This window comes from Misgurnus anguillicaudatus, chromosome 14 (genome assembly GCF_027580225.2).
Source record: "Misgurnus anguillicaudatus chromosome 14, ASM2758022v2, whole genome shotgun sequence".
Taxonomy (NCBI): Eukaryota; Metazoa; Chordata; class Actinopteri; order Cypriniformes; family Cobitidae; genus Misgurnus; species Misgurnus anguillicaudatus.
In genome coordinates this window covers 13955291-13983046 of record NC_073350.2, presented here as the reverse complement: position 1 = coordinate 13983046, position 27756 = coordinate 13955291, and the positions used below count along the sequence as shown (strand labels likewise).

The 27756-nt window shown below is 38.5% G+C and overlaps 1 protein-coding gene and 1 long non-coding RNA gene across 5 annotated transcripts; both read left to right on the top strand.

The window, feature by feature from the left end:
- Positions 1-2137: 2137 nt before the first annotated feature.
- On the top strand, positions 2138-10227 carry arrdc2 (arrestin domain containing 2). Of its 2 annotated transcripts, XM_055184051.2 has the most exons (9): positions 2138-2255; positions 2340-2611; positions 7555-7624; positions 7730-7877; positions 7969-8071; positions 8158-8414; positions 8497-8659; positions 8746-8900; positions 8980-10227. In XM_055184051.2, the coding sequence occupies exons 2-9, from the start codon at positions 2353-2355 to the stop codon at positions 9031-9033; spliced, it is 1209 nt and encodes a 402-aa protein (XP_055040026.1). In that variant the 5' UTR covers positions 2138-2255; positions 2340-2352; the 3' UTR covers positions 9034-10227. The 2 variants fall into 2 exon arrangements, with proteins under 2 accessions (XP_055040026.1, XP_055040025.1); XM_055184050.2 differs by lacking the exons at positions 2138-2255; positions 2340-2611 and adding an exon at positions 6356-6913.
- A 2869-nt stretch (positions 10228-13096) lies between these two features.
- Positions 13097-26997, top strand: LOC141369461 (uncharacterized). Of its 3 annotated transcripts, none has more exons than XR_012373170.1 (3): positions 13097-13200; positions 26469-26563; positions 26813-26997. It is a non-coding gene; the product is annotated as an uncharacterized lncRNA (long non-coding RNA). The 3 variants fall into 3 exon arrangements; XR_012373172.1 differs by lacking the exon at positions 13097-13200 and adding an exon at positions 25347-25426; XR_012373171.1 differs by lacking the exon at positions 13097-13200 and adding an exon at positions 25996-26121.
- Positions 26998-27756: the final 759 nt, after the last annotated feature.

Here is a 27756-nt window from a genome sequence, read left to right as displayed (position 1 = left end):
AGTTTAATCCATTTGTATTCTAGTTTTTTTACAATTACCAAACAATAAAGGAGGTCATACCAGTGACTTAAACTAAAAGCTTAATGTGAAATCATGAGATAAATGAGAAAATTTCTGATAAATGAAAAGAGACAGTGGACTTACCATGGGCTTCTCTTCATAGATCTTCAGGAAAATGAAAGAAGGAAGTCAAGTGATGTCATCAGTGTGATTTTTTTTCAAATAAGAGCTTTTTTGTTTGTTCTTTAAACGGACACAACTCCAGGGACTGAGACTGTGGGGACGAGCACTTCTGTGGTGCTTGGAATTGTAATTAATTAATAAAAATCAAATATTGCTACATTGATGGCTCAAGAAGGTGTAATTTTTCAAATAACATTGTTTCATTTTAAAATATAAAAAAATGTAACCCTAAAGTGTTTTTCAAGTCTAATATTTCTGTAAAGGCGAGGGACGGAAAATGGACATTTTTGTAGAATGACCCATAAATTAAATATAAAATTTGTAGTAGCCAAAGTATTTGGTATTATATCCTAGTTTTTGTCGCCCATGGAAAAACTACTATAATATTTATTAATTCTTAGATAATAGTGCATGGATCCGCGGTGGTATTACTGGGGTCCTACAAATATTTTGGGGGGATGAATAAAATTAGGCATAAAACAAAATGCCTTATTAGACTAATAATAAAAAATATAACTAGGATAACGTTCCCACAATAAAATGTATTCAGTTAAATTCAATTGTTATGTAGTATGCCAAAATTGTTAGTCTTTGTAACGTAACCATTATAACAAGGTGTTATAAATGATAATAAATTCAGCCTTAAAGCGACATTCCACTTTTTTTTTAAATGCTCATTTTCCAGCTCCACTAGAGTTAAACATTTGATTCTTAACGTTTTGAAATCCATTCAGCTGATCTCCGGGTCTTGCGCTAGCACTTTTAGCATAGCTTAGCATAATTAATTGAATCTGATTAGACCATAAGCATCACGCTCAAAAATAACCAAAGAGTTATGATATTTTTCCTATTAAAAAGTGCAGTGTGTAATATTTAAAGGATCTCTTGACAGAAATGCAAAATAATATACAAAACTATATTATCAGGGGTGTATAAAGACCTTTTCATAATGAACAGTTATGTTTTTATTATCTTAGAATGAGACGTTTTTTATCTACATACACAGAGGGTCCCCTTTCGTTGAAGTCGCCATTTTGTGCCGCCATGTTTCTACAGAAGCCCTTAACAAACAAACTTTTTTTACTAAGTCTCCGTCAATTACATGTTTTTCTGGTGGTGGCTACCATAGCTTCTTAATGCTTTTCAAAAGCGGGGGGTGAGCCGTGTACTGTACCGTTGGTTGTAATTCACAACCTTACCACTGGATGCCACTAAAATTTACACACTGCACCTTTAAAACTTGACTCTTAGTTACATTGTGTACTAAGACTGATAGAAAATTAAAAGCTGCGATTTTCTAGGCAGATATGCTAGGAACTATACTCTCATTCCAGCGTAATAATCAAGGACTTTGCTAATGTAACATGGCTGCAGCAGGCGTAGTGATATTACGCACTGCCCGAAAATTGACTTTTTCAGCCAGTGCGTGGAATGTCCCTTTAATTTGATAAATGTACTGGGGGTCCCTGCTCCTCCTCTTTATCCATTTAAGGGTCCTTGGACATAAAAGGTTGAAGACCTCTGCTATAGTGTTTTTGAACATTACTATAGTAAGTACTATAACACTGTAGTGGTAATTAAACTTTACAATAGTTATTATGCTATGCTATACCATATCGGTATACAATTTCATATATAGTGTTTTTTGAACCTTACTATAGCAAATACTAGGACATACTGTGTAATATACTATAGTAATTAAACTTTACAATAGTTTGTATGCTACACTATACTACAATATAATACTACATATACACAATAGTATACTAACTGTAGTATCTGTTCATATGGTGAAAATATCGAGAAATATCGTCTCTTCAAAACACGCATGCATTTCGGACTATCTTTAGTTGAGCAACCCATTACACGCTTGTTGAAAACATCTGTTCAGAGCATATTTACATTGTATAGTGGGCGTGGTTACCGTCACAAACAGGGCGGGGTTACGCGTATGTCTACCTCTCATTGGGGCAAACTCGAAAGCGGGCGTTCGCTTAAACAACAAACGTAATAAATTTCAGCCTTGCTCTTGGTGTGTTGTGAGTTGTGGTCTGTTACTTTGTGAAGTGCAGGTGAGTTTTTTCTTCAACTTTTCCGTACATTTCATAAATATATCAATCGGTATATTTAAACCAGTTTCTAATCTTTCTAAATAGGCGCACACAAATAATGGCTTTCCAAAGCATCAAACATTTTGCTCTCGTATTGGACGGTCCAGATGATGCTGTCTACAACAGTGGTGAGATGGTCACTGGCGTCGTAGTTTTGGAGCTCAACCGGGACATCAAGGTTCGAGCTTTGAGAGTGCACGGACGAGGGGTCGCCACGGCTCATTGGCTTGAAAACCGCAGCGTTGGCGTGAACACCGTCTACAACGATTATACCTCCAAGATTACTTATTTCAGGAAGAGGCAACATCTTATTCGAGGTATGCTTTGGTGATTTCGGTTTGCATGGCTTTATTTACCGTCTGTATTTGCAGGAGTGACGTAATGAATTTCAAGTCGTTGTTTGGTCATCAACAAGACAATCAGTCAGTGTGTGTGTGTGTTCGTGCAGAAACGCATATAGTGCACGTGCAAACGAGTGAGGACGCGGCCCGTGACAGCTGGCACAGGACTGATAATGCTGAGCAAGTGTGTAGACTGCTTAATCATTCATCTGTTTAAACTGAAATACAAGAACGAACAAATGCTCTTTCAGTCGTTTGTCATTACAATATAACTGAAATGAAGTGCCAAGTGTGAAGTATATGTTCATATAACCATGTTTAAAGGGACTGTTCACACAAAAATGAATCTTTTGTCATTATTTACCCACCCTAATGTCCTTTAAACCCCCAGTGTCTAGCTTTGAACCCAAGTGTTGCCAGCCTTTCATTGCACATTCTGTGTCTGAGCTGTGGTTTATGCAGTTTTAGGATGTTTACTTTTAAATAATGTCCAACAACTTTTGAAAAATGTGCAATAGCGATATCTACAGGAAAGTATAGGAGTAAGAGTCTTCAGGACACTAAAAAGACCAACTCAGTCACCATCCACTCCCATAGAAACCAGAAACCCCCAAACAACACTTTTTACAAAATCTTCTGCATTTTGGGTTCTGAAGGGGTTAGCAAATAATGATAAAAGTAAAAAAGTGAACTATCCCTAACCTAAGTCTTGAAAATTAAGTGAATAAATGCTCGGTTTTATATTGCTTTATTATTTCTTATTTCACTATCTGTGGAAAGTACCAATAACATTTAAAGATGTCTGTTTCTTTACACTTCAGATAGAATCATACAGGAAGTAGGTGTGAGGCAAAGCAGGAAATGAAACACTATTTCTCTAAAATGCCTTTTATAGTTTTGTCATGCAGTGTTAAGTTGGTAACACAAACATCTCGCAGTGACCCGAGTGAGAACCTACACAGATGATTTTTATCTTGGACCACGTGTTGATTTTTGGATTAAGGATATTTAATCACAAATGTGACCTCGTGCATGCTCACATTTGCTTCAGTGAGCTGTATATAATGTAAATATTGCTTAACTTATTGCTGAAATAAATACCTTGTTATATCAACTCCAGGTTTTGCATAGGGAGCCAAGCAGTGATCACCAAATTAATTCTGTAAAACTCAGTTTTTGTATTCTTGCAAACAAATGTTCAATATCCTGCTTTTAGACTTCTCCAAGAACTGCAAAAATGTTGAAGTGAATTGCTCTTTATAAAAGTGTTGAATCAGCAATGTTGATGCAAACGTGGTCAAAGGTTATCAGAATGTAAACAGACTTCGCTCCAACATTTGAGTGTTAAAGAGAAATGAGGCTAAAGATAGAATGAAAAATGGGCCATCACAGCAAAGGCTTTGTCGGGCATGAAAACTTAGACTCACAATAATGTAAAGTTCTCCAGGGAAAATTATTTATTATTATTATTATTATTATATATTTATTACTAATTTAAGACAATGGCTTGTGTCTGCTAGTCTTATCTTTGTGACAGGTCAGGTTGATTAATCAGATTTTATTCTAACCATTCTAAAGATGTCAGCTAATATCTATCTGGTTGATCTTGTGACAGTCAACAAATAATAGACAATGTCCATTTTAATTTCATAGAGAAATCAGAGTTAAATAATATGCTGTATCAACCAATTATAACTACACTTGCTTTCATTTATTTTTAAATTGGTCGTCATCCTTTCTAGATATCTGTATTATCATCATCATCCATATAGAAATAAATAAAGTGGGGTTGACCACTAACTACAGGGCTCAACGCAAATATTTTTTTATACTGGCCCGGTCAGGCCAGTGGTTCAGGTTTTCTGAAAATTTCACAATACTCTCATCAGGGTCAATAGTTTCTGGTATATCAGGATCAACTGTGCAAAGTAATGGAGAACTCCTATCAAAGGAATCTTGTTGTAAGAAAGATAACGAACCAATATTAATAAAACAGTGTTATTATTATGCTGTGCTAATGTCTCTCAAAGCGCTTACATTATTTTAAATTCTCGCCATTTAAAATGCTAAATAATTACGTTTTCAATTGGCCTCATAATTAGCGTCTTTACGTCTATTTGCTCTACCAGCTGACTTAACACGCAACACATGCAACCAATAAAACCCCATGACATTGCAGAGAAAATAACGTTTCGGGACGCTTAAAATGTGTCTCACTGGTAACATTGCATAAGAATACAGACAGACAAACGGCCACAGGCAGAAAATATATTTTAGCAATTGGGGCGAAGCACTGGCCCTGACTTTCACAAGACTTTTTTAAGATGTGAAATAAGTCTTTGGTGTCCCCAGAGTACATATGTGAAGTTTTAGCTCAAAATATCATCTAGATAGTTTATTATAACATGTTAAAATTGCCACTTTGTAGGTGTGAGCAAAAATGTTTTTGGGTGTGTCCTTAAAATGCAAATGAGCTGATCTCTGCACTTAATGGCAGCACCGTGATTGGATAGTGCAGATTAAGGGGCAGGATTATCCCCTTCTGACATCACAAGGGGAGACAAAATGTCAATTACCTATTTTTTACATGCTTGCAGAAAATGGTTTACCAAAACTAAGTTACTGGGTTGATCTTTTTCGCGTTTTCTAGGTTGATAGAGGCACTGGGGACCCAGTTGTAGCACTTAGGCGTGGAAAAGGTCAGACTTTCATGATATGTCTCCTTTAACAGAAAAGTGATGCATGGATCTAGTCCCATTGTACATGCTAGTTTATGACTACAGCTTCAAATGAATTTGCATTTAATAGATTCATGTGGAAATGTTAGAATTATGTTGTTTAAAAGAAATATGCAGTATTTAATGAAAGCATTGCATTGATTTTTGTTGTTAAAGGGAAAGTTCACACAAAAATCTCTCGTGTTGTTACAAACCTGTATTAACTTGTTTGTTCATGATGAACACGAATGAAGATATTTTGAGAAATGTTTTGTAGTCAGTCCACATTTTTTTCCTACTATGAATAAGGCTCGCGAACGGTTTAGTTACAAACATTCCTTAAAATATCTTCCTTCATGTATACAGGTTTGTAAAAACATGAGAGTGAGTAAGTGATGATAGAATTTTAATTTTTGGGTGAACTATCCCTTTAAGATAAGTTTGTCTTATTTTCTGCAAATAAATGCAAATTAAAAACAATATTTGCGAGATTGTTTTCACAATTTAATTTTCTCATTTTAAAGATAAGCAGTGTTATTTGTTGTTATCTAAATTAACAGCCTGTTTCTTGGCACCACTTTGAAGTTGCAATTGAAACATTACACCACTAGAGGGGGAACAAGCCGCGTCGATACCTTGAAGACATTTGAATAAATACAAAAACTAATGTAGCCAATCTTTCGTAAGGGGGCGATCGTTCTTGTTTTTCTAAAGTTAACAAAGAAACAAGTTGTTGTTTGTTTCTTGTAGTTGACAGTGCTGTCTTTTTGAGTAAATAAACTCTTTCGCAATTTTATTTGATCCATAACAGCGTTTGATTGCGCAGCTCGTTTCTTTAAAAAATGTTTTTTTTTTTTAATTAAAAACACTATTTATGTAAGCATTATGAAAAAGTAATGTACATGTGTGCATCATTCAAAAATGAGGCACACACCTTCACACGACAGCACGGACGGAATGAACCCGTTGTTGTTTTGCTCAACTTCACGGGGAGGTTCCAGAGTTTGGGCATGCTCAGTCAGCTTGTTTTTGTCTAAGAACCTGTAACCATCAATCACCCGAGCTCCCCATCCACACCCAATCAAGCTGTTTATGAGAAGGCAGCGATTTCTGCCATAGCCCTTACATAATAAACTCATAGAGACCGCCCACAAGAGTTAAAGGCCGCTCTGCTCAGTGCAAGCTTCAGTTTTGTTTTGCACCGCACGCGAACAACTTCACTGCACCTCTCGCTCTTTGTTCGACTTGACGGTTACAGTTAGGAAACTTTTGCAAGATATTGCCAAGATGATTTTCGACAAATTGAAAAAGATGGACATTGTGTTTGACTCCCCGGAGATGGACAGTCCTCCGGTGTTCAGCAGTGGAGATGTTGTATCGGGGAAGGTTGTGCTGGAGCTCTCGTCAGAGAGTAAAATAGAGTCGTTAAAGTTGCACGCGGAAGGTTTCGCGAAGGTACACTGGACCGAGTCACGCAGCGCCGGGTCCAGTACCGCTTACACGCAAAATTACAGCGATGAAGTGGAGTATCTGAACCGGAGAGAAGTGCTGCTGCAGGCAGGTCAGTCATTCAAAGAGGGAGACGCTCTTCGGTGTGTTCGACTTCATGGAGCGCTGCGCAGAGTGAGCTGTGTATGACATCGAAGTACCGCGAGAGCGTTTCGAAACGGCTTTCTCGCGGTGCTTCGATGCCATGCACCGTTCTCTCTGCGCAGAGATGCATGTAGTTGAAAATAATTCAACCATGTTTTCCAAGCTCACTCGACTAATAATTTGGAGAAACTCAAGGTGCGCTTTGGTTAATATGTTATCAGGTTATTATAGTCAGCGTTTTTTATAGTTTATGAACAAACCAGTCGAGTTATAATACAATACAACAATACATCCGCATTTGAATGAGGACTTTATGTTCCCTATGTGTTTGAATGACAAGCTGAAAAACAAATAATCTGCTTTTATTTCAGACAATATTCACATTTTTCACAAAAAAAAATCAATAATAATCAAAGTTTCACAATGATCTAAATTTTAAATTTATTTGTGTGTACATGTCAAACATTTTATATTGAAATGCTTGATTATAATATAAATGCCTCCAGAGATATTATTTATTGAAAATGTGATACTTGATGATTTGTGTTAATGCATTAAGGAAGTTTTGCATTTATGGTCAACTGTTTTATTTTATTTTGTTCCTTCTAGATAATGGTGAACTAACAGTCCTATCTGCTGGGAGACATGAGTACCCTTTCAGTTTCCAGCTTCCAGAAGAGTAAGTTATTTTATTTCATTTAGTTTAATAGAAATGTTATCCCTGCATTTTTTTAATTTTTCGGTAAAGATTTGCAAAGATTAATCAATCTGTTTTGTCTGTCAGGACTCTAGTGACATCGTTCGAAGGCAAGCACGGCAGCATTCGCTACTGGGTGAAGGTTAAGCTCCATCGGCCGTGGTCCACGGTGAAGAAGATCAAAAAAGAGTTCACAGTCATCGAGCCCATTGACATCAACACACCCAGTTTACTGGTAAGATTACAGAACATCAACATTTCTCATCTTCACGTCCATCTATCCGTGCACGCCACATTTCCAACTCCGCTTTTATTATATTTCACAGGCTCCTCAAGCTGGAACCAAAGAGAAGATGTCCCGAATCTGGTACCGCAACTGTGGGCAGGTGTCGATCACTGCAAAGATAGACCGCAAGGGCTACACGCCTGGTAAGGAAGCAGAAAACCCTCTGTCACATTTGAGATGCAATCAGATTTTCGCAGTGGAAAAGCGAACCATCCCTGTTGCATTTCAGGTGAAGTCATTCCCGTCTTCGCCGAGTTCGATAACTCCACGTCTCGATCCGTGGTGCCCAAAGCTTACATCACGCAGACGCAAACCTTCATAGCCAGGGGTACCATGAAGCAGAAGCGAGCTGTGGTGGCCACGCTGTGTGGTGATATAGTCGGTGCTCACCGTAGAGAAACGTGGCATGGTCGAGCCATCAAAATTCCACCTGTCGGTCCCTCGATCTTGCAATGTCGCATCATCAAAGTCGAATACATGCTTAGGGTGAGTTGGTTGACCTGAATGCGTTTATATTTAAATTTCTCCATTTGATCTTTTCATTAACTTTTTTACCTTTTTATTTAAGGTGTGTGTGGATGTTCCTGGAACGTCTAAGCTTTCTTTGGAGCTTCCACTGGTGATGGGCACCATCCCTCTTCATCCATTCGGCAGTCGCACGTCCAGCGTCAGCAGCCAGTATAGCATGAACATGGAGTGGATTCGTATGGCCATCCCAGAGCAGCCCGAGCGTAAGTATCTTAAACCCTTGTTTTTTTCTCTTTGTTGTACTTTTTTGATCTGTCACTCACCTTGATCTTACTTTTTTCTCATATAGCTCCTCCAGAATACAGTTCTGTTGTTACGGATGAGCAAGCGGCCCAGAACTCCACAGCGATCCAACAACCAGAAGACCTTAGTGGAGTATTGGAGCGCCCCTTCATGGCATATGTTCAGGAGTTCAGATTACGCCCACCTCCAGTGTACAGCGAGGTAAGCAGACGGTTACATAAGTTTATGGTCACTTGGATAGCATTGCAAGTTTTCTCATTGATTTTAATTTTTTCCTCAGGTGGACCCGAATCCTCAGCCCTTAACCATGCGTCCTCGTTGCATGACTTGTTGAACTGTTTGCAAGCTGAGCATCATGTGATGTTTGAAACAAAACCTGAGATATAATTCTCCTTGAAGCCTCTCTGAGATTGGTACTCGTTTCTCGTTCGAGCTGTTCACATCCAAATAAGCCATCTGTGGCTACTGCAGAGGGCCGTAGAAAGGGGATGCCTGGACTGGGCGAGGCAGAGCGCTTTCAAAATAACAAAGAGGACATTCAGTGCCGGGCAAACAAAGATTTTGCCCATGTTTGTTTCCCAAAGAGCGATCCAACTCCAGTCTGTGCCTAGAACGGATTTTGACCACCCCTGAACATAGCCGTGGAAATTTGGAGATGATCGCTGGGTGAACGCTGAACTGAAACGCTCTTTGCAGAAGCCATTTAGAGATGCTACACATACTGTAGTGCCTTACTAAACATTGTAAGACTTAATGTTTTCCTGGGTTTCCTGTGAAGGAGGACTGACTTCCTCCTAACCAACTGCAGTCTGCCACCTTAGATTGGGATGCTTATAAATGTAAAGGCGTCCTTTCCCAAAACGCTGTAGCATTGTTTATCTCATTTGGTGCTGATTCTAGCCTAGAGATAAGAAACTGATGCACAGATTCAAATTGTTTGTTGGTGCATGCGGGAAATTCTGTGTATGCAAAAGGGAAAACTAAGCTTTAATGAATCCTCGGGGAATTGCAAAGAAAAGTCCTGGAAGTTTGCCCTTTTGGAGTGGTACAACATCGGCCCTCCATCTTATTGTTGGTAGAGAAGCCTTCATCTGGCTTAAACAAAGGTCAAGCCAGTGACCTGAAAGGTCTTAATGCCTCGCTGAATGTATTACAGATAACTTTACTTTGTGCAAAAATGTTGCCGTATTCCTTTCAATGTAATGCTAATGTTTGCTTACATAAAATGGGAAACATACAGAGCCATGCATTTTTGAGGTGCCTTTTCGGTCGTTTTTGTGGAGACCGTAAATGATTACAGGGATTATGTCAAGTAAAGCTTTTCTAGTCCTATAACTACCTGAAGTGACCTGACACATTCCAGAAACAACATTTTCTTTATTTCCATATGATAAAGTGTAACTTCAGGTTGAAACAATGTTACTGGCATTTGTTTTGAATGTATTTGATACAGTTTTTCGTGTTGAATTTACAAGTGTATTTTTGTTATTCACGTTTTTTAAATAAAATGCGGATAAATTGAAAATAAGTCTTGTTTTAATTTTTTTATGTGAATGTTTAGGTAGAAACATATTTAGGGGTATAGGCTTATCATAGTCCCAGACTAAAATGCATGTTTGAGCTGTCTTACTTCAAAAACATCTTAATATATATATTTTAGATGCACATCAGTATTGTTTTTTGTTAGGTTTGTTTGTAAAAACTACTTAAATGTCCGAAGGCGTAGTCCTGGATTAATCTAAACCCTGGAAAACCGCCCCATCAAGGTTCAGTATCAGCAAGGTTTCAAAACGCCAGGAGATAATGTTTTATTAAAAATGGATTACTCATAAGGTGTGTTCAGAGGTTTATAGCTCTTACATGGACATTTTACTGTAAAAACTTTTTTGTTTTGTTCAAGGTAATGACGCAGAAGTAGAGCTTGGGGGATGTTGTTTTTACTATGTTTAACATATTAATACCCCGAGGCGTTGAATGTACTTTTGACTCCTTTGTTGTTTTTCTGAAAAAAATTGATTCCTACACAATCCCGTAATACCAAAAAAACCTATGTGTTTTAATTCAGATCATTTAAACCTAACAAGATAAAGAAAGCTTTATTAAACAGTGTTAGTTAAGGTATTATGAAATTATTTTTTGCATTAAATTAAAATAAACATTCCTGTTCTTCATATCATAAAACGTATATCATATAATATAAACCTGCACAAAAATATGAAACAAGGAAACACTAAGCATGCTATCATCAATTTACCAGCAGTATTTGTCAAAGAGTATTTTCATGTTTTTACATGTTTTGCACCAAATATATCCTGTCCTTCATTTTGCTCCAGGGTAAACTGTATCTAAACAGTTTTGGCTGCTGGTAAAAACAGACGAACAGACTGTACAAAACATGTAAATCATAACTGCGTTCATCAGTTGCATCTAACACAGTACGCTTATGCAACTTTTTCATGGCTGGGACCCCAAATATGATGATCCTTTAGCGAGGAACTATATGTATATATATATATATTAAACTGTGTTAGATAAATAGTAATTATGATATAAAGACAGCAAATTGTATAAAAACTTAAATATTTGGCTACATAAAGACTTTTTGTTGTCTTTTATCTGTGTTTTTTAAAACACTTGCATTAGAGGAACCAACCCATGACTTCGGGCCGGATAAGCACCTGAGCTGCTGTCTTCAGCACGGATCCGGCCCGGAGTCGTCTGCTGTCTAGGAAGGAATTGTCATTTTAACATGACTTTATATCAGGGTCAAGCAACTTTGGAAATAAAGACGTGGCACAAGTTAATTTTTATTATTTTAAAGACCTTTAAACTTATTTCTAACAAAATTATGGGAGGTCACAGATCTGTTTTGTTGTATCTACAATACACCTGCGTGTTTGTGTATGAATTTCACTGCTGATTAATCTGTTAATCATCTGTGACTGCATGTATATGTGAATGTGGTCAATTTAGAGACCATATAGCTAATAATAGAACAACATTAAGACCAATAGTTCAGTCTGCGAGCAAGAGAAACCAGATGTTGTGCTGTTTTCTAGATAGATATCTATATAGTATGTTTGGTACAAAGAAAAACTGCAGTTGAACCGGTACTGACAGGTAGTTTCTTAAGGAATTGCTAACTTGAATGTCATGTTTTTATGTCTGAAGATAATGTCAATATCAATTTTCAATCATTTTAAATTCAGTGCAATATGAATGAAAATACAATTGAAAAAGGTTTTAAGGCCACATTTAAAATTGAGTATTTAATGGACAAATAAGGAAGCATTGTATGGAAATTCTTTGGAGTTCTTGTAAGCTCAATTTGTGTAAATGTTGCTAGCAACGCCAGCATCATTGTTTCAAATATCAGGAAATACACAAATGTATAAAATATATACCTTGAAAGCACTGGTAGTCGCTAATGGATAGCGTGTAAAGGTCACATTTCCTTCTCAATAATCCTAAGATAACATGCTGTCATTGAAGCCAAATTGTCTTGCTCATACTGTTATGCTGATAAGTCTGTAATAAAAAAGTAATGATTTAAAACATTGCACTGTACAGAAAAATCAAACAGTTGTTTTTTAGAGAGCTTTCCCTACATGGAGACATGACGTTCCAGGCTGTGCATGTGGGTGTGTGACCCTTGTTGATTTCATACGGCGGGATCAGTTTGCTGTGATCTGCTGTGACTTCATGGAAAGCAAGGCAGAGACTTGCATTATGGCCAAGGAACCTCCAGAAATATCTCAACATACTCGCAGACTAAAAAACAACAATCTGAACTTTACTTGACCTTGTTTATGCACATATCGAAGACTGCGGAGAGATGAAATGCACTTGTTTTGGTTTGCACTATATCTTGAACAAATTTGGAGGCTCTGGGAGAGATCGAAGGCCGGGGTGTTTATTGCATATTCAAGCTGTTTGCTTTCTGCATTTCCTTGCCAGCGCTCAGTTTAGTCCAGTTCCCGAAAATTATGCTGAATCAAAGACTTAGCTCATAGCCAAATAGTTTAGTAACACATTTCCCACTAATGTGGTAGCCTAGGAGAGGATTTAGTTGTGTTTGTCATGCAATACTTAAAGGAGATGTTTAATTTAAGATTACTGGAAAGAAAAACGGAAGCAGCACATTATGTTTATGCATCTGGGAGATTTACTTTACATTTCTTTTATCAGCAATTTAACTTGTGTGTGTGTTCTCTGGGATCAAACCGTGAGCTGTGCGTTGCTAACTTCTACTGGGACACAGCTATAAGTAGTAGGCAACGCATTATTAGCAAATAACATTCAGTATTTCAGTTTACAACTTAAAGTAAACCAAGAAAGAGTCACATCGGGAATTTAGAAAAGATTTGATATTTAGACGCAGAGTGCGAAATGCGTCAAAAGCGCGTGAGTGTTACTTCCCCTCAGGCTGCGCTGCACGTGGATGTGTTTTGCCTCCGCTCTTGGCTTGCGTCCAAGTATCAGAAAGTGCTGTGAAGTTAAGGTAAACATTATGAGGAATGTATGGAGGGGTTGAACAGGGAGTTTTCATGCGAGAATGTGGTAAAAACAAACAAAAGGTTCAGACATATTATATGTGTTTGTAGTTGCACAGTTACATTACGAACACGATGTTCTCCAGGATTGTTTCTCCTTTTGTCTCGAGAGGTCCTGGTGGAACGTCGATGAAACCCACTGTACTGAAATACAACCACCATTTCCTCCAGGAATTCTTGTGTCGGTGCTGCTGCTGCAGTCAGTGGCCGTTTCTCAGTCGGCTGCAGCCTCCGGAAGTCGCATTTGCAGGCTGCATACGTCATCAAGGCGTTCTTATTTCAGAATGTAAACAATAATAAAGTTGACTGTTAATCTTAGTTAATCGTTAGTTGTTGTAATATGTTTATGACTTGCGAATGTAATGCTCAGTAAGCTTAAATAAATCAAGCTTGATTTAACTTCCGGAGGCTGCTGCCTGAAACGGCCAGTGTTGCGCTCTTACAGCATTAAAATGATAGTTCACCCAAAAATGAAAGGGATCATTTACTCTCCCTCTTGTTGTTCCAAACCCGTATTGACTTCCATTCTTGTGTGGAACAAAATTAGATGTTTTTATAAATAAAATGTACATGGTGACAACGGCTGTCCGTGGTCCCCATTCACTTTCACTGAACACTTTCAAACAAAAGGGTCCCAAAGCTGTTACTGGGGCAGTACCCTTTAAAAAAAATCATATTTAGTTATAAAAAGTATAAATTTGGTACTAGAGGTACCTCCGAAGTACTAACATGAACTCTTTGAGGTGGTTTCCCGGTAGGGTGGCATTCGTGCCAGTTCCGCCGGACACATCTCGAACATGTTTTCGGGTTTGTTCTCCAGAAGTCGCGTTGCTCGACTGCATACGTCATCAAGGTTTAATATTTCGGGGTTAATTTCAGAAAAGCAACCGTTACATTTCAAGGTAAGAATGAAACTACAATGATTGTATGTCTTAAAATAACGATGGCGTATGCGGTCGTGCAACGCGACTTCCGGAGAACGAACCCGAAAACATGTTCGGGACGTGTCCGGCGGAACTGGCACAAATGGCCACCCTATTTCCCGGACAGGGATTAGCTTAAGCCAGGACAAGGCCTTAGTTTAATCATGAAATATAACTAGTTAACGAACATGCCTGTCTAAAAACATTACTTGTGTGCATTTTGAGGCAAAATAAAGGACACTGATGTATTTTAAGATATGTCAGTGCAGGTTTTCAGTTTGGACAGCTCTTACCCCTGTTGAAAAAAACAATAAAACCATTACAGAAAATGTTAATGGTTCCCATTAAAATAATAATAGGAACCATTAGCTTTTACCATTAAAACCAATACAATGTAGTGTGTTTTGGGCCATATTCCATGAGAACCAATACATAGAACCAATACATACCATTAGAGACCAACAAAGACCAATACACTGTAGTGTGTTTTGGGCCATATTCCATTGGAATCAATAAAATTCCCAATAAACCAATAGATTTTTTGTGCTGGTGTCTAATGTTTTTTTTTAGCACATTTTGGTCACTTTTTAAGATGGTCTGGCTGGACTTAGGCTGGAAGACCAGCTGACCCACCAGCTTTGCCAGGCTGGGAGGACCAGGTTAAACCAGCTACTGCCACCTTAAACCAGCTTATACTGGTCTTAGCTGGATTTTTCAGATGGAAGGTGTACTTTTTGAAAGTGTAGGACTCCAGTGACAGCTAGCAACACTTTGTTTGACAATGCATGAAAAATATCAGCGTCTAAATCTGCTTTTGCATTCCAAGAAACCGATAAAAGTACTTTTGTAATTAAATGTGTCTGAAGCGTGCAACCGTGACTTAGTACACAATGTAATAAATCTCCTTAAGAACAACAGTTGTCCCTCTCTAGACCGACATCATCTGTGCCATATGGGTGTGCGGTTCCCACTTTGGCCATTAGGAGGAGTTGCCATTTCCACATGGGATTTTCACACATAACCGGGTGTTGAGGATCCAGTTTGTTTCTAGTTTGTCAGTGAACTCTAAACACCTCCAGTTGTTAGCGGAAGCTGGTCATTAAGTCAGTTGTTTTGTTTCCAAAATGCTGAACTGTGAAGTTTTGACTGACTCACATGCGTACTTACTTCAGTAAAGGCGTCTTTCTGGTCAGCTCTTCCCTTTTGAACTTTCCCCACAATCATCATCCCACAACAATTTATCATGACACATTAACCCCTGACACATTGAGAAAGAGAACAATTCGGGTAATAATCGGTAGAATAAAATGCACACTAAACCATAACACTTCACTCGCACCCGGCAGCAGATAACAGCACAGTAAGACAAACAGGGAGGTTTGGGAATAATGATGCTTTCTTTTCACATTTCTCTCAGGAGACGGTCATATCTCCTTGCCCTTCTGACGTCACGCTTTATGTACAAGTAAACAACCAGAACCGAAGGGAACGGCCAGATATAAACAGTTTTCATAGTGACTGTCAAGAAGATTTACGATGTTGATAAGACACTAGATCCGAATAAAAAGGAAAAAGAAAGGGAAAATGGGAACAAAATATGTTTCAGGATGAACACTGTAAAAAGTGAAGAGTTGGGTCAACTTTAAAAAAAATACTTCAAAATATATTTTTTTAGCTTGAATTTTCTCACTTTTTTCACTTTGAAAACGTTTTTTTTTAATCCAATTTGACCAAATTTTTTACATTTTACAGTAAAGTTATGATGGGCTGAATGAATAAAGATTGAAGTATAGACAGAGAGAAAGAGAGAGAGAGACTATGTAGGTCAGTGTATATTCTAGAAGTGGCTGTAAACTCACTGGCCCTGCTACCATTAACTGGCACTCTGCCTTGGCATTGACAGCTTCTACCAGTTAGTTAAGCATCACACTGATTCAGGTTTCACTTTGGGAAATGTTTGTCATGTACTCTGTTTAAAATACTTTGTGTTTAGCACTAGAGAGCATTGAACCTAACATTGTGTCTTTGCTTAATGCGATGGGATGATATGTTCTGTATGTTTGTTTCTCACATGCAATGACAGATTAGGCCCCTTTACAATGTTTACTAGTGGATGTATGTGGCATGCATACATTATAGGAGGCACTTGGCCTATGATTTTGAATTAAAAAGAACTTGCAAATCAAAACAGCACTGATTTTTGAGACGACCAAATATAAAATTATAAAATCATAGTTGCGCAAGACATATTTTGGGATGTAGTCTTTATAGAAATACAGATGAATGTTTGCTGAACACACTCTGTGGATTGAAATGCCTGCAGAGAAATAATCAGGTTCTTAACATTATTCAAAGTGCTTTGTAAATAAGTTATCCCTGTCTTGGCCGTACAAAAGACACTACAGGTTTCTCATGCTGTTTGCTGTGTAGGTCAGATAATCGGGGGAGGTTTGGTTGAACCAAAACAGACTACACCTTCTTTTCTTACAGTCGGCTCTGGGTTACACAAAGCGTGGGCAGGGACAGAACATCTCTTCCTACAGCTGACGACGTGATTTTTCTCAGGTCTCGCTCTGAGGTGTCAAATTACTGCCTATAGGCTGAGACTTTTATTTTGCGATAAATAAGACTGGGTTGGTCTCTGAAAACACTGCCTGAAAGCTTTAGGGATTATGTGTTTTTATCATTTTATTTGAAAGGTTACTGCAGAAAGCATTCTTAAATAGAGATGCATTTACTAAAGAAGATCAAGATCAAGTTTTGATTTCTGACAAAAATGATCAAAATCAAGTGAGTTTAAAACAAGAATAAAATATCTGCTAGTGGGGTAAAATAAATAAGTAAAAAATTAACTTAATTCAAGTATCAGTTTAATTTATACAGGGCTGTTGAATGCTTTATTCTGATTGTTTGAAAAATGTTCCATGAGTGTTGATTATTTTCTTGTAAAACGCACACCTAACTTGTCAAATGTCTTTAAAAAAAATAGGCACCAGAGCAATGTTTGTGGTAACCGTGGTGTAAGAGGAATAATTGACTCCGGTCCTTTCAATTATTTAAAAATAATGCACACCCGTGGTGTAATGGCACTCCACTTCGAATAATTCAACGGCCCATCATCAATTATTACTTAAATAAATGCATTTTTTCTAGCCTGGGTGCCAGCCCATCTTAGCCCCGCCCACAAGATTTTGTAAACGGGAAGATGGGTCTGGGGTTTCTGCGTTGAGGAGCTACTATTTTAGGACAAATGCTGGTCGAACCAATCAAATTGTCAGGGCGGGCTTTATACGATGATGGACAGATAATCAACAGTAACGTAATGAACCACGTCACCAAAGAGCGCGTGTGTTGAATGGCTGCCGCTGTAGAGTTCAGATGTGTGGATTCTGACATTGAGTCTGTACTAAAAGATATCGACAGAGCATTGATTTTAAAAGAGGAACAGAGAAACGCGAGCAGGGCATTTGTTGATGTCCTATTCGGCAAAAGTTGGTCGCAACTGAAATGGCTAACGTTATCACGGCGATGCAACTCAGCGTGCACGACGAGATGGATATAATTAGCGGTCGTTGCCAGCTTCTTTTCGGAAGCCCGGAATCGTGGTTGCTGAAAAAGTGGAGGGACGTGCTAGGCTCCAATATTTTCAAGCAAACGTAATGGGTATCGTTGTGGATGAAGTTCACCTAAGGTACAAATGGTAAGAGATAGTCTTACTCTATGACTTAGTAAATACTTCATGTTGTGATATAAACGAAATGTTGTAAACATAATAGGTGTTGATGTACATTCGCTAACTCGGTATAATCACAATGTTAGTGTCATTGTAGCGAAATAACTACCAGTTCGGTCAGGCTGCAAAGACGTAATTTCAACATACGTTACACACTCGGTTGCTCTGATTGGTCGTAGGTCTATCCAATTGAGTGCAGAGGCATTTTTCGGTTGAGACACGCCTCATAATTATAGCTCAATGGAGCGGTATCAGACTCAAATTCTGACTAGAATTGAGTATGGCAACGTCAGGCTACATTTTTTCAGCTATTTATTGGAAAGCAAGACAAACTGTAAAAAAAGGAAGTGTTGTCTTAAAAATTTGAGTTAATGCAACTTAAAAAATATTACATTTACATTTAGGCAATTTACATTTATTATACAACTTTTGCCGTTATTACACAACCTTTTTTAAGTTGAATTAACTCAAAATTTTAGGGCAACGGTGTAATTTACTTTTTAAGTTGAACCAAACATTTTTTTACAGTATGAGCATTGTCCTCCATTTCAGATTTCTCTGCATTTGCATTCTGCAATTTAGCATTTTTCTTAGTTATACGTTTAACTGCAAGCATAATGTTTTTCAATTTTTAAATATCAAAGATTTTTATTCCTAAAATTCCATTTTAATATGATCTCTGATTAATCAGTCCCTCCAGAAAAACGCAATTGTGCGATCGCGCGATATATTGCATAATCAGCCAAAGTCCGCATATTTATGCGGGGCGGCATTTTTTCCAAATACGACACACTTTCGCCGCATTAATTACATATTTCCGTGCACAAAATAAGCGGGGCTTGCATGATCTTAACATTTTAAACAATACTCAAACGTATCAACAAGTAAAAGAAAATAAAACAACAAGTAAAAGAAAAAAGTTTTGATTAAACTATATCAGAAAGTAGTAAGTACCCATCCAGATAGTTTTATCCATTGTGGTAGCCCTTGCTTATAAAAAGGTTGGAGACCCCTGACCTACAGTATAGACATAGAGGCTGTTTCCCAAACAGGGCTTAAGTCTAGTTCAAGACTTAAATGCCTGTTTGAGTTTTAGTTCTTAACTAAAAGTAGCTTGCACTAACATATCTTAAAATACATCAGTCACATTGTTTTGTCTCAAGATGCACACCTGTACTATTTTTGTAAGGTATGCTTGTAAAAACTACATAAACATCCTAATATAACTAAGGCCTTGTCCTGGCTTAATCTAAACCCTGCCCTGAAAACCACATCATACTGCATCTTGACAACTCAGTATTAAGGTAGATCACTTGTTGGTCATTCCCCTTTTCTATATTTTAGATCTGTATAATTCCCAGATTAACACAGTGGCTATCAACTAATAATATTAACCTATAAGATTAGCAAATCCGGTTTATGTTTACATTTATGTTAACACACACATTTATCTTATTTTCTGGTTAAAAGTTTATTTTGTCAAAAAAATCCTTGGCTAAGGTTTCTATGTGAGCATAGAAATGCAAACAGTAAAATGATGTGTTTGTACTGGAAATGTGTATGTGTATTTGCACAGTGAATAATGAATCAGGAAGTCTTCATTGTAAAAAAATCTCCATTCCCAAATGAAAATTTTCTAGTCCCATATATGACACACAGGGAATACAATGGAATAGTGGATTGCAATAAGTAGTATACAACCTAATAGTTAAATAATATTTTTTTAATCATACCCTTATTGGGGGCTGAGCCCCCCTAAAATGAAAATCCTAGAATCGCCCCTGCTCACAGCCTGTAAATTAACTCCTGTTAGCATTGCGTTGTGCGCAAATCTTTCAAACATGGTAAGGAGCGTCACATTTCCAGCTGACGTCAGAGGTATTCAGGCCAATCACAACGTACAGATTAGCTGGCCAATCACGGACACAGAGCTTTTCAAATCGATGAGCTTTGTACAAAAACCATAAACCACGCAAACACACAAAATAACGTTGTTTTTTAGCAATGAAATAGGTGCTCTTTAATATGAACTCTTTAGGTGTACTTTTTGAAAGGGTTCCACCTTAGTAACATAAAAAAAACATTTTTTTCTGACCATGTTGAATCTTTAATCTTTGTCCTAGACTTTAAGTCAAGTTCTGGATTTCTTCCTTTAACAGGTAGGTAGAGTAAGGATGTTATTCTCTAACTGTTGTTTCTCAAGACAGAGCGAGCCCAGAGTCTGTGATATCTGCTCACAGCAAACTGGCATTTCTGTGAACAGCTTGCGGTGGTTTGAAAACAGCCTGTGATTCCCTGCTGGTGTCAAACGTGACAGAACACTACACTTTTTCCACTGGCTTTCCTCTTATTTCTCTTGGGCAACATTTATCTCTTTCACCTGTGAAGGAAATTGTGTTTTTTCGTTCATGTTTTTCAGCAGAAGGAATGTTTTGATGGTCTCCCTACCTTGAAAGAAGGTCTCGGGTTACAAAAAAACAAGATCAGTATATACCGAAAGTACAGACAATAGCAGAAACTGTCCGGACCAGACTGAAGCTAAATGCACGGAAAGGTCACATACTGAGGAAAAGCATATGTGACCCCATTGTGAAATTCAGTCTAAACTCTTATAATCTAATCAAGTTTTATTTCACTTTCATTTCAATATCTGACCTTACTTCGTCAATAATTAATTAAAGATATCAAGGTTATATTTCAACAGAATGAACTGTATGATGATTTTATGGAAAAAGGTAAATCACAAAAAATGACATTGGCTGGGTTTTCAGATCAGGTCACAAAAGACTAGATGCATATTTTTCACTAAAAGATTTGCCTCTCGTGCATTAAATCCACACAAGCTCGATCCAAAAACATGAATCATCTAATTCCCTTTTCTTCTCACGCAAACCTACCCACACGAATTGTTGTTAGGATTGAAATCAGGCTTTTCCCTTTAGTTCATCTCAAATAATTACACCACTGTTGCATCATAGTGACACATCCAGTCTGGAGTTTCCCAATAGCTCTTTATGCCATTCAAACGTAGTAACCCCAGTTAAATTTGACACATTTTCGGCTAATGTGTAGTTAGGGTAAATCTCCCTTAGCCTATATCAGCATCTGACTCCTTATTGCACTATGATTAAATCAGCTGACTGATGCACGTGCCTGCTCCTGTTTGCACTTCTCTTTCACGAGTCTACTCGTGATGTCATAACTCTAAACCGCATCTTAATACAAAGTGTAAACAGAACCTAAGAGTTTAAATTGTTTAGTTAAATACTTGTTTATATAATATCTCTGAATAAAGTGATAATGTTTGCTATTGTTTTGTCTGCTAATGAATCTAACGTTTTGTTACTGAACCTTTTGTTTTGACCGCAAAACATATCAATCCCACCCCCAACCTTTTGTTTTGACTTCCTTTTGGGAGGGCTTGAGCCCTAATTAGGGTCTTTATGCATCTTGGTGCTGGTTCACTAAAGGTCACAACATTACTTTACTTTCAGTAACTGCATAGAGAGACCTGCAGAAGAGAGTCACAAAGTCCCAAAGCTTGGCAGGGATGCTGTAATTAGTAACCAGACAAACCTGACAGGCTAGTCTAGTTTTTGAGAGACAGACAGGTGGGGAGAAGTCACTGACTGGAGCCGAACGGTACGGAGATCTGGTGCCAAACACCAGAAGGCCAAAAAAGTGGCACAAAAGGCCTATTGTGTGCTAAAAGTCACAAACACCAGGACCATGTGGGACGAGGACACGAGGTCAAATCTTACAGTTCAACACAGCAGAGGCTGAACTTCGTTCAGTTTTGAGTTGCACGGCCTGAATTTGTGCATTATGCTACCAAATTTGTCCAAGACATGCTGTTGTTTGTTTGCATGCGGGTGACAAACAGCAGCGGAGGCCCGTGAGGTCACACAGCAGTGTGTTCGCACAGCTGATAAGTTATGGGAGAGCAAAGCAAAACAAGCTGAACTCAAGGGGTTACTGGGTCACCTTTAACACACAACAGGGGGAGAAGTCGAAAGAGGGCAGGAAAGGGCACAGCTGGCCTCGTGCACAGAGAACGCACTGTGGCACGAAACATCCGGACTAGTGCTGTTGTGTGCCTGATCAGGAAACCACAGGTTTAACATATGGGAGGGGCTACCGTTCCATGCTCGACTCTCTGATTGGCTGTCCTGTCTCTAGGCATGCATCTGCAAGAAAAAAAAGTAAGCGGCCAATCAGACGGAGGCATGAAATTCCCTTCTTGCTAACACTTCAGAAAAACTTAAATTAAATGCCGGTGACATCAGTGGGCCTTTAAACCAAACCACAGACATTTAAAAAACAAGCATGTGGTTGACAGCTTGCATCTGCTGTAAGGTACACATCGTCTCAGTGAAACATTGCTTGATTTCTACCCACGCTTTTTAATGCCTGATTGTGTTTTATTCCAAAAACTTAAATAAAAACTCTAAATAATTTTTTTATATAATAAATATATTTTGTGCATTTACTTCTGCATGATGCATTTCAGGAAATTGGAATCATTTTAAAATCCATTAAATTGTTATTTTTATTATCTCAACCAATTATTTGCTATTAGTGAGACTTGCAAAAGTGATAACAGACATAATGTTGAAGTTGTTGCATGACGTGGAACGTTATTTATCTGTGTTTATTCTTTTGGCCTTTTGTTTGGTCTTTATGCTCACTGTGCAAAGACTAAAAAATGTATGAGTGCGGGGGAAGTGCGCACTATCAGTCAGCTTTTCCTGTTTGTGAGAGATTGGTCAAATCCCCTGAAACTGTTACCATGCAGGAAACAGAGAAAGTAAGATTCAGACGGACTGAAAAACGCTGAGAACGGTTTGTTTGCACTTAACACCACTTATAAATCACTTTTGAGGAGGAAAGAAAAGTTGAGAAGTTTTGTGACAGCAAAAACACAGTATACAGAGAAATTGTAACATGCACAAGCCTGAACTTTAAATTTAAAATTGCTGTAACTTTTTGGTTAAAAATAAACAGAAGTCATTATTGAGCAAGCACACTGAAATCAGAGTTAAAAACCCTTTCCTTTCACTTCACAATGGAAAGTTTATAATAATGATTTATGATTTGAGTGGTCGGGTATGATTTTGGGGGTAATGTCAGCTTGACTTTATTTGACTTCACAAACAATCACAAATAACTTGCAATTTTATGTTTCAAACAGAGATTGCGATAAAGAGGAAAAAGTCAGCCAAAATGAAAATTATGTCATCATTGGCCCTGTCCCAAATGGCCCATTCCGGACTTTGATGACATCATGTAGTGCAGACCTTAGGGACCCTTGACGCAAGTCCACGAGGGTGCACCGGAGTCGTATTTTGGGACATACTCCAGCGCCATGGCGGGAATAGGAAGAGAAGTTGCCCATCAGTGTCGTCTGATTCGTCTAATTTTTGCAAGGATTTCTAGGTTGGTAAACTGCATGAAGCCTGAAGCAGTGCGGCCTTCGCCGAAGACCACATCAAGGGTGCAAAGGGGGCACTGATGAGCACACTGATGAGCTTAAAAATGACAGTTGGGGCACCCTATGAACTCGTAGACTAAGCGAGTGCAATTTAAGGCCACGAGACCAAATGTCCATAAGAAGTGCACCATTTGGGACAGGGCCATCTTCATTGGCCCTGTCCCAAATGGCACACTCCAGACTTGTGGACCTCCTCAGAGTCCACACTTTGATGACATTGTGTAGTGCAGACCTTAGGGACCCTCGACGGGAGTCCACGAGGGTGCACCGGAGTCGTATTTTGGGACAGACTCTTCACGGCGGAAATAGGAAGAGAAGTTGCCCATCAGTGTAAACTTCTCACTTCCGTTTGTCTGATTGGTCTAATTGCTCTTTTGCAAGGACTTCTGGATTGGTAAAGTGCTTGAAACCTGCTGCAGTGTGGGCTTTGCTGAAGACCGCATCAAGGGTGCAAAGGGGGTGCTGATGAGCACACTTTGGAGTGTAAAAATGATAGATGGGACACCCTACGAACTGGTAGATTAAGCGAGCACGTGCAATTTAAGGCCACGAGACCGAAAGTCCACATGAAGTGCAAAATTTGGGACAGAGCCATCTTTATTGGCCCTGTCCCAAATGGCACACTCCGGACTTGTGGACCTCCTCAGAGTCCACACTTGGATGACATCACGTAGTGCAGACCTTAGGGATCCTTGTCGCGAGTACGCGAGGGCGCACCGGAGTCGTATTTTGGGACAGACTCGAGTGTCACGCCATCTTCATTGGCCCTGTCCCAAATGGCACACTCTAGACTTGTGGACTTCCTCAGAGTCCACACTTTGATGACATCTTGTAGTGCAGACCTTAGGGACCATTGACGTGAGCCCACGAGGGCGCACGGAGTCGTATTTTGGGACAGACTCCAGCACTATGGTGGAAATAGGAAGAGAAGTTGCCCATCAGTGTGAACTCCTCCCTTCTGTCGTCTGATTGCTCTTTTGCAAGGACTTCTGGGTTGGTAAAGTGCGTGAAGCCTGAAGCAGTAACGGAGTCCACCAGGTTGCACCGGAGTCGTATTTTGGGACAGACTGGAGTGTCACGTCATCTTTCTTGGCCCTGTACCAAATGGGACACTTCAGAATTGTGGACTTCCTCAAAGTCCACACTTTGATGACGTCATGTAATGTGGACCTTAGGGACCCTTGAGGCGAGTCCACAAGGGCACACCGGAGTCGTACTTTGGGACAGACTGGACAGAAATAGTAAGAGAAGTTGCCCATCAGTGTGAAGACCGCATCAAGGGTGCAAAATGACTGATCGCTTAGACTAAGCGAGCATGCGCAATTTAAGGTCACATAAAGTGCGCAATTTGAGACAGGGACATTTACTAACCCAAAAAACAAACATTTTATCTTATCATTGACTGACATTGTCTGGATTTCAATAAATACATTTAAATGAAATAAAGTGCATGTGGTTTAGTCATCATTTACTCACCCTCAAATTGTTACAAACCCTTTATAGATTTCTTTGTTCTGCTGAACGCAAAGGAAGATATTTGTAATCAAGCAGGAAGCAGGCACAGCATTGACTTCTATAGTAGGAAAATAAAATACTATGGAAGTCAATGGTGCTCCAAAACTCTTTGCTTTCAAACATTGCTCAAAATATCTTCCTTTGTGTTCAGGAGAACAATGACATGTTTGTTTGTAACAACTTAAAGGTAAGAAAGTTATTTGGTTGAACTACCCTTTAACTAAAACACATGCACTTTATTTTATTTAAATTAGGGTGACCAAACATGCTATTTTCCCCGGACACGTCCTGGCCAGGATTTCGGTGTGTTGCATTTGTCGACCGCATACGTCATTGAGGTTTAAAATTACATTTCAAGGTAAGAATAAAACTACTATATGAGAAATAAATCTTACTTTTATAATGTTTTTAACTGAAATGTGAGTACCTTGATGACGTATGCGGTCGACAAATGCAACTTCTGAAGGACACACCTTAAATCCTGTCCAGGACGTGACCAGGGAAAATGGCATGTATGGTCACCCTAATTTAAATGTAGCCTATTCATTTAAATCCAGACCATTTCAGTGGTCAATGATAAGATCCGGTGTTTGTCTTAAGGACTTTGATTCGAATCCGATCTGAAAAGTAAACGACACAAGCAAAGATTTATGAAGTGGTATCAATACCAAATCATATTGATTTGGTCTCTACAGTATTATAAAGTTGTCATTGTTATCTCTGTTAAAAATAGACACGTCTTGGCTGTCTGAGTTTTCAAGGACATTAAGTCAAGTATGAAAATCACATAATCACCAAAACTAGCCACAGGCGGAGTCCTTCTCGCTATCACAAAGCCTAAACCAAATATTACAATCCCAGCCCTGACCTAAATTTACACAGACTGTTTGTGATCAGTGTCCTCATTGAACCGGCTCTTAGAAGAGTTCATATCAGTCCTGCTTTTTATAGAAACTGACCTGAGCAAACCAGATTGGTTGTTAAACAACTATTCATGCAGGGGGATGCCTGCCAAAAGAAAAAAAGTAGTGCAAATCAGACTTTATACCTGTTTATTTAAAGGCATCAAATCTATATGCTCCTGGGATCAAACCCATGACTTTGCATTGCCAGCACAATGCTTTACCAAATGAGCTACAGGTACTGCATTATTACTCATGAGGGAATGACACTGGAACAACAGATCCAAATAGTGACTGTGCTAAAGGTGAGACATAAAGTGATACTGATGGGCATTACATCACACCATCACTGCTGTCTTTGGTGGCACTATTTTAAGAGCTATTAGCTTTGGTATGGGCAGTCTGTGGTGTAAGCAAGGGGTGAAAAGTCACTTACCAAAATAGAAGCTTGAAAACATCTTTAAGAAATTGTTTGTTCTTGATAATAAGTAACGTTCTGCTTGTGTTTCGACATACTCGATCTATGACGTTCATACCAGTGGTGTTGTTCTCAAAAATGTGTTTATAATTATCGTGCAACACACCACAAAAAGCATGTATTTTTTCTCAAATGACTACCCTGAAGTGTTGCTCGGTTGTGATTCTTTTCCAGGAAAGCATCAGAGTTGCTCCAGTACTGAACCTGATTGAAAGCAGGTGTGACAACTGAGTATAAAACTACCTCGAGAAACACAAAGACATGCATGGGTGAATATTTTTAATATAGTTGTTAAAATATATTGGTCACTACCACAGAACTACTATATAATTTCTTCTGCATGTTCATTTCAGCATTTTAATACTTACCTCAAAAGTCGTTACTCGTAACATTATTTAATACACAGTGAACTAACATGAAAGTTGTAAATGGTGACAAACTTTATTGCTCAATGTTAGTTCATGTTTGCATGTCCTGTAAAACGTTATCAATTAATTTTTCATATTTCCCTTTTTCAGAGGAAGATCCATTCAGTCAATTTTTGGGAACTAACACAAAAGCATGACTGTTTTTGTACACAGAGATCTGAGGATTTTGGCACCAATACACAGAATAAATGAGTTCAAGAGATATTAGCACAAACTGAACACACACACATCTGTTTTATAGTAAAGAGAACGCATCAATAAACTGAGAAAATGTGCATCGTCATATCTTCATGCGTGTTTAGGGTGTCTGAGAGTGGTCGGAGGGGTTTGAGTAGTGTTTTGGGATTGGTGGGATATAAGAGAGCTCCATGTCATCATATACTGGCTTGCTCTGGTTCACTCTGCTTTTTGCTTGGCCCAGCTCCAGGGTAAGGGGCTTAAAACGGAGATGGAAAAGGTGTCCGAGCTCATATACCGTGTGTGTCCTTTACATGGAACTGGAACTGACGAGAACATCTTGGCCTGGTCTACAGACAAACTGTGTTCAGTTTGAGTTTTGACTGAAGCTGATGATGTAAAAATCTGTCCTGGTGGTATCGCTAACCTGTATGTACTGTCAGGCTGGGTACTGTAAATGATACAACTACAATTTACTTTCAAGGGTTTATATGACAAAAAATACTAGGGTACCCCTACTGGCAAGTGATTCAAGATACAGCAGATAGACGGGTAGATAGGAACTTTATTAATCCCCTCTGGGAAAATTAGTTTGCATGAGCATCCAAACATAACCTAACAATATAAAAATACACAGATATAAAATTTAAAATGTACAGCAATACACAAAATATACACAGAATACACTCTGATAAGATACACAAAATATTTACAGTATTTGTTCAATGACAAGTGACTAAAGAGCTTTAAAAAAAGCTATAAAAAGGGTGTATATAATATTCAATGTAAATTATAAAATTTATAAAATTTGATGTTCATTGCAACCACAGTAACCAGGAAAATAGCATAATTGCTAC